The following is a 5,591-nucleotide window of genomic DNA, read 5'->3' as shown; positions in this document are numbered from 1 at the left end:
ATCACAGGGTTCTTGGGTGTGGTTTTGATCTTTTCAATTCTTGGGTGGGGTGTTAAATTAATTAATTAAACATTAATCAACAGATATTTAAGAAACAATTTAATTTGATTAGGCAACAAGCAACTCACATCCGGGCCGACGTGGAGGGGACCTGCCGAAGCAGCGGGTTGTTTCATCACAGGGCTCTTGGGTGTAGTTTTGTGCTTTAACCATAGAGTTATCGGTCAAGTTAGTTCATGCAATCTGATATAATGTCTGTCAAGTTAGTTGTAACCGAAATTTTACACGGTCAAAAACTGCAAAAATACTGTCTAAATACATGTATAAACTTGACAGCGCCTAATACTTTCATAGACAAATTTGACAACCTTTCTGAAGTAAAAAACTGTGTGAGTGGGAGAGAAGGAGAGAGAAAATCATAACTGATTCCGATGAAGTTAATGGGTGACGGTGGTGGCGGCGGTGGCCGGAAAGTCCTCGTCGAAGTAAAGCTAGATCCCTGGAGCCGTGAACTACTCATGTGGGCTCTCGTCAAGGTAGCGGAGCCCGACGACCTCGTCATTGCTCTTCACGTCCTCGACACCATCACCGGTTTTCTCTCTCCTTCTATACATTTTCACTACTCTGTTCTGTTCTGTGTTGCTGAAACTAGAATCTGAATTTCTGGTACAGAAAACACAGCGTCGCTGCTATCTCTCGTGAAACCTTCGATTTCGTTCTAGCCGTATACGAAGCCTTTTACAATTTAAAGTAGGTCAGTTTTCACTCTTCTGTTTGGATGCTGAGAAAACGAGGGAAAGTAAAAACACAAAGTGAAAATGTAAATGCAACTTTTTGTAACTGAAATTGTGCGGGTTGTTTTCCAGGTTGATCTCAGGCTCAAAGTACTTAGAGGGGATTCAGTTCAGAAGCTACAGGTGTAGGAGGAGAAATCTTCCAGCGTCGCCACGGTGATTCTCGGAACTTCTAAGTCTCAACACCCAATTCGGTCGTCAGCGAAGGCTGCTAAGTACTGCGAAGGAATGAACAAATGATCAAATTGATCTCTAAATATGTTAGACATTGATAAATTTGTTATTAGAATTGTGATTGGTGATTGTTTAAAATGCCAGTCAAGTTAGTTATTATGGTTAGATAAAATGTCAATTAAATTAGTCCTAACCAACATTTTACAGAATCAGGAACAACATGAATAATTGCCAAGTACTACATACGAATAAACTTATCCGTCCGGTCACGATCATCCAAACCAACGGCCCAGATCGATTCTCAAATCAGCCACATGGAGGCGAGAATCATGGTAACATTCTTCTCAAACAGTTCGCCATTACGGTCCTCGAGCACGATTCGTTGTTCTCTCGCCATTCCCAAGATAAAGCATCCAACACAAAGAGAGAAAGAAAGTGTGTGTGAGTGGGAGAGAGAAAGAGAGAGAAAACCATAACTGATTCCGATGAAGTTAATCGGCGACGGTGGCGCCGGCGGTGGCCGGAAAGTACTCGTCGGAGTAAAGCTAGATCCCCGGAGCCGTGAACTGCTCACTTGGGCTCTCGTCAAGGTAGCACAGCCCGGCGACCTCGTCATTGCTCTTCACGTCCTCGACACCATCACCGGTATCTCTCTCCCTCCCTCTCTCCTTCCACTTTGCTCTTGCTGAAAAATCTGAATTTCTGTTGCAGAAGGAACTTCGTCGCTGCTTTCTCTCGTGAAGACCTTCGATTCCGTTCTCGCCGTCTACGAAGGCTTCTGCAATTTAAAGCAGGTTCGCTTTTCACTCTTCTATGTTTGGATGCTGAGAAAACCAGGAAATTGAAATTGTGCTGTGCTGTTTGTTTAACAGGTTGATCTCAGGCTCAAAGTACTTAGAGGCGAATCGGTTCGGAAGCTTCTAGTACAGGAGGCGAAGTCTTCCGGCGTGGCCACGGTGATTCTCGGAACTTCGAAGTCTCATCATCCGATTCGGTCGTCGGCAAAGGTTGCTAAGTACTGCGCAAAGAAATTGCCTAAGTGTGTCTCTGTGTTTGCTGTTGATAATGGCAAAATTGCATTCCACAGAGAAGCTTCTAGAACTTGTAGTACTAGTGAACAAGGTTTTGCTTTACCCTTTCCCTTTCTGCATTTCCTTTCATGATTAGTAGTTGTTTTGGTATATTTGTAGAATCTTTGTTAATAGTTGAGAATGATACATATTCTTATTGTTATGGCAGATAAATTACATGATGATCTAAATTTCTCAACGAAATCGTTGGTGCCTTATACAAAGAGAAGAAGGGTGAAGAATTGTGAAACTTGTGCATTGCAAGAGGCTTCTGAATCTGAATTTGAGCAAGGGGTTCCTGAAAATCCACTTGCTATGGTACCATATCAGAAACTTGATGGTGATGATGATGCTTGTTCTTATTCAATTACAGTGGGTGATTCTAAACAGTCAAAACCTGGTTGGTCATTTCTTCGCCAGGTGTTTCATCCCAGAAAGCATAGTCCCAAGTCTTCCATGAAAAATTCATTTGTTCTACAAAGGGCATTACCTAGTTATCATTCTTCAGCTGTAGTCCATCCAGATGATAAAGAAGTTACTATTGAGCAGAATGATGGTTCCACCCTTGATGGGGTGAGTGGTGCCATTGTGCCATTTGGATCTACTTCTATTTTGCCTGCTCCATCCTTTTGCAGTGACTTGAATAGCTTGCCTGATGAATTGATGGGCTTGCAAGAGAAGTACTCATCTTCATGCAGAATATATAGTTTGCAGGAACTTGTATCTGCAACCGGCAACTTCTCAAACGGTTAGATTTCATCACTTCAACTTTTGTCACTATAGTCACTTGTTTAGGATTTCTCTGATAAGCTGTTGTTTTCCATTGTGTTTTCAGAAAATTTGGTTGGCAAAGGTGGTAGTAGTAATGTTTACAGAGGATGTCTTCCAGATGGCAAGGAATTGGCTGTGAAAATTTTGAAGCCATCTGAAAATGTGCTTAAAGAGTTTGTTCAGGAAATTGAGATAGTTACAACTTTGAATCACAAGAACATAATCTCACTGTCTGGTTTTTGTTTAGAAGACAACTATTTACTACTGGTTTATGATTTTTTATCAAGGGGAAGCCTAGAAGAAAACCTTCATGGTAAGTATTTATTTGGCCTTGTCTGCTTGGGATTACATATATCTTCACATCCTCTAATTTGTTTTCCTTGTGCTTTCTGGCATAGGTAATAAGAAGGACCATAATGCATTCGGTTGGCAAGAGAGGTACCGGGTGGCTGTGGATGTAGCTGAGGCATTGGACTATCTGCATAATAGCTGTGCACAGGCTGTGATCCATAGGGATGTGAAATCTTCAAATGTCCTTCTTTCAGATGATTTTGAAGCTCAGGTGCTGTAAAGTATTTTCACCCCTTACTCGGATAGGTGCTGTTACCCTATGAAAATTTTCCACTTGAGACAATTCTCAAAGTCATGTGTTTGTTTTTTCAGCTCTCAGATTTTGGATTGGCTAGTTGGGATTCTTCTACTTCTTCCCATATTATTTGTACTGATGTGGCCGGAACTTTTGGGTGAGTAGCAACGTAGCATGCCTCCTTCTTCCTCCTCTGGCTTGTTTACCTTTACTTGCAATTTGGTCTAATCATGTTTTATCTGGCAGATACCTAGCACCTGAATACTTTATGCACGGTAAAGTAACAGACAAGATTGATGTATATGCTTTTGGTGTTGTACTCCTTGAGCTTCTATCAAATAGGAAGCCCATTAACAATGAATCTCCAAAGGGTCAGGAGAGCCTTGTTATGTGGGTAAGTTCTTTTCTGTGTTATAAATTTAGCATAAGATTGTTAAACATTGTAAATAAATAAATGAAACATTCATTAGTACAAGAGCTTAACATCTTGACCTTATTCAGGCAACACCAATTTTGAAAGATGGGAAGCTTTCCCAGTTGCTTGATCCAAGCATAGGTAGTGATTACGATCATTGCCAAATCAATAGAATGGTTTTGGCTGCTACTCTCTGCGTCAGACGAGCTCCTAGATTGCGACCTCAAATCAGCCTTGTAAGTCTTTTGCCTGTGCAAATTTACTCCAATCCATTTGTCCTTCCTTTTTATGTCCTTTTGAATACCATTCATGTTTCATCTGTAATCGCAGATATTGAAACTTCTACGTGGTGACGAAGAAGTGACAAGATGGGCAGAACTAGAAGTTAGTGCACCACAGGAACATGATGGATTTGATGAGGAACCGGTTCTAACCAATATTCAGTCCCACCTCAACCTTGCATTGCTGGACTTGGAGGATGATGCAGTTTCTATCAGTAGCAGTGAGCAGAATGTATCAATGGAGGACTATTTGCAGGGAAGATGGAGTCGCTCTTCTAGTTTCGACTAACCACTTCGTTGCGGTACAATAGCAGAATCAAATGTATGTTTCACACTTATTATTTTGTTTTCTTAGGTTAGATCTTCGAAGTTCTGATTGGGTCTTGGAAGAGAGGTCCTACAAATTTGTCCCCCTCCTTGACTATGTAGCTACGTCACAGTTCGTGTGCTACGGAAAGGGTTTAACTTACGAAAGTCTTCATGTTGTTGAGCATCTAGGCTTTCTGGAGCAAATTCTAACTGGTTAATTGTGTAGATTACCAAAAAAAGAAACTACGAAAAGTATATATTTATTGTACCATGAGAGAATGACCTCTTGCTTCTTGTTCAATGGTGTGTCACATCCAAACTCCACAGCCTAGAGCGTTGTTTCTTTATAGTCAAAACATGTGTAGCTCTATTTGTCCATTTTTAACTGTAACTAGTTTCCTTCTTGTGGTGTAGATAAAACTGAAAGCACAAGGGTTACTTTCATTGGCAATATAGTCTTTGTTTGCGTGCACATATACTATACGTTTTGGCTTAGTCCTATGTTGAAAGTTGGCATATATGCCTCTATTTATCTATTTCATTTTTTCCACCATAAATCATAGGTCGTTTAATTAGGCTGTTCTTCCTTGAACCTTACCATAGGGAGAGCTTTTAAGTAACCAAGTAACTTGGATGTTGTAAGGGACTTGAACAGATTCCCCTATTCTTTGCCGAATGTCAAAGAAAACGTATTGTGAGTTTAGACTTTGGAGATATTGTATGTACTTTACTTAAAATAGAAGTGTAGTTTCAAACAGGTAATTATGATCCTGATGCAAATGAAATCAAAGAATTTTCAATCTCGTGGTATGGGAAATTATAGTTGGCACTTAGCAGTGAAGCAGTGATCGAAATTCCAATTGATTACTATGAGCGACAAAGCTCTCTTTAACAAGTATTTAATGTCGGAGCTGCATTTACATAGACTTGAACTTGGGGCTTTTGCTTAAGTTAGAACAACCTCATGATGTACACGCTTTGTGGTGCTATTGTTGTGACCTTGCTGTACTGTTTTCCAATCAAACTCATCACATTATTTATTTCCACCGAGAGTCATAGTTACTGTAGTGTGCATAGAATGCATAGAACGGTATCAAAATTAACTTCAATCTCAAATTAAGTTTCATTCATATTCTCATATAAGTGAAAATAGAATGGAGAGAAGAGAGATATGAAGAAAAAAAAGAGAAA

General features: G+C 40.1%; 1 protein-coding gene across 1 annotated transcript; it reads left to right on the top strand.

The window, feature by feature from the left end:
• The first annotated feature begins 1,330 nt into the window (after nucleotides 1-1,330).
• Nucleotides 1,331-4,874, top strand: LOC130713420 (protein kinase STUNTED). The gene is made up of 10 exons (XM_057563191.1): nucleotides 1,331-1,613; nucleotides 1,680-1,762; nucleotides 1,841-2,090; nucleotides 2,208-2,786; nucleotides 2,874-3,122; nucleotides 3,208-3,371; nucleotides 3,473-3,552; nucleotides 3,642-3,789; nucleotides 3,897-4,046; nucleotides 4,141-4,874. Exons 1-10 carry the CDS (start codon nucleotides 1,454-1,456, stop codon nucleotides 4,378-4,380), a joined length of 2,103 nt encoding a protein of 700 aa, XP_057419174.1. The 5' UTR covers nucleotides 1,331-1,453; the 3' UTR covers nucleotides 4,381-4,874.
• The last annotated feature ends 717 nt before the right edge of the window (nucleotides 4,875-5,591 follow it).

This window comes from Lotus japonicus, chromosome 1 (assembly GCF_012489685.1).
Source record: "Lotus japonicus ecotype B-129 chromosome 1, LjGifu_v1.2".
Classification (NCBI taxonomy): domain Eukaryota; kingdom Viridiplantae; phylum Streptophyta; class Magnoliopsida; order Fabales; family Fabaceae; genus Lotus; species Lotus japonicus.
Note: the sequence above shows the minus strand (reverse complement) of the source record. Positions and strands in the feature narration are given on the sequence as shown.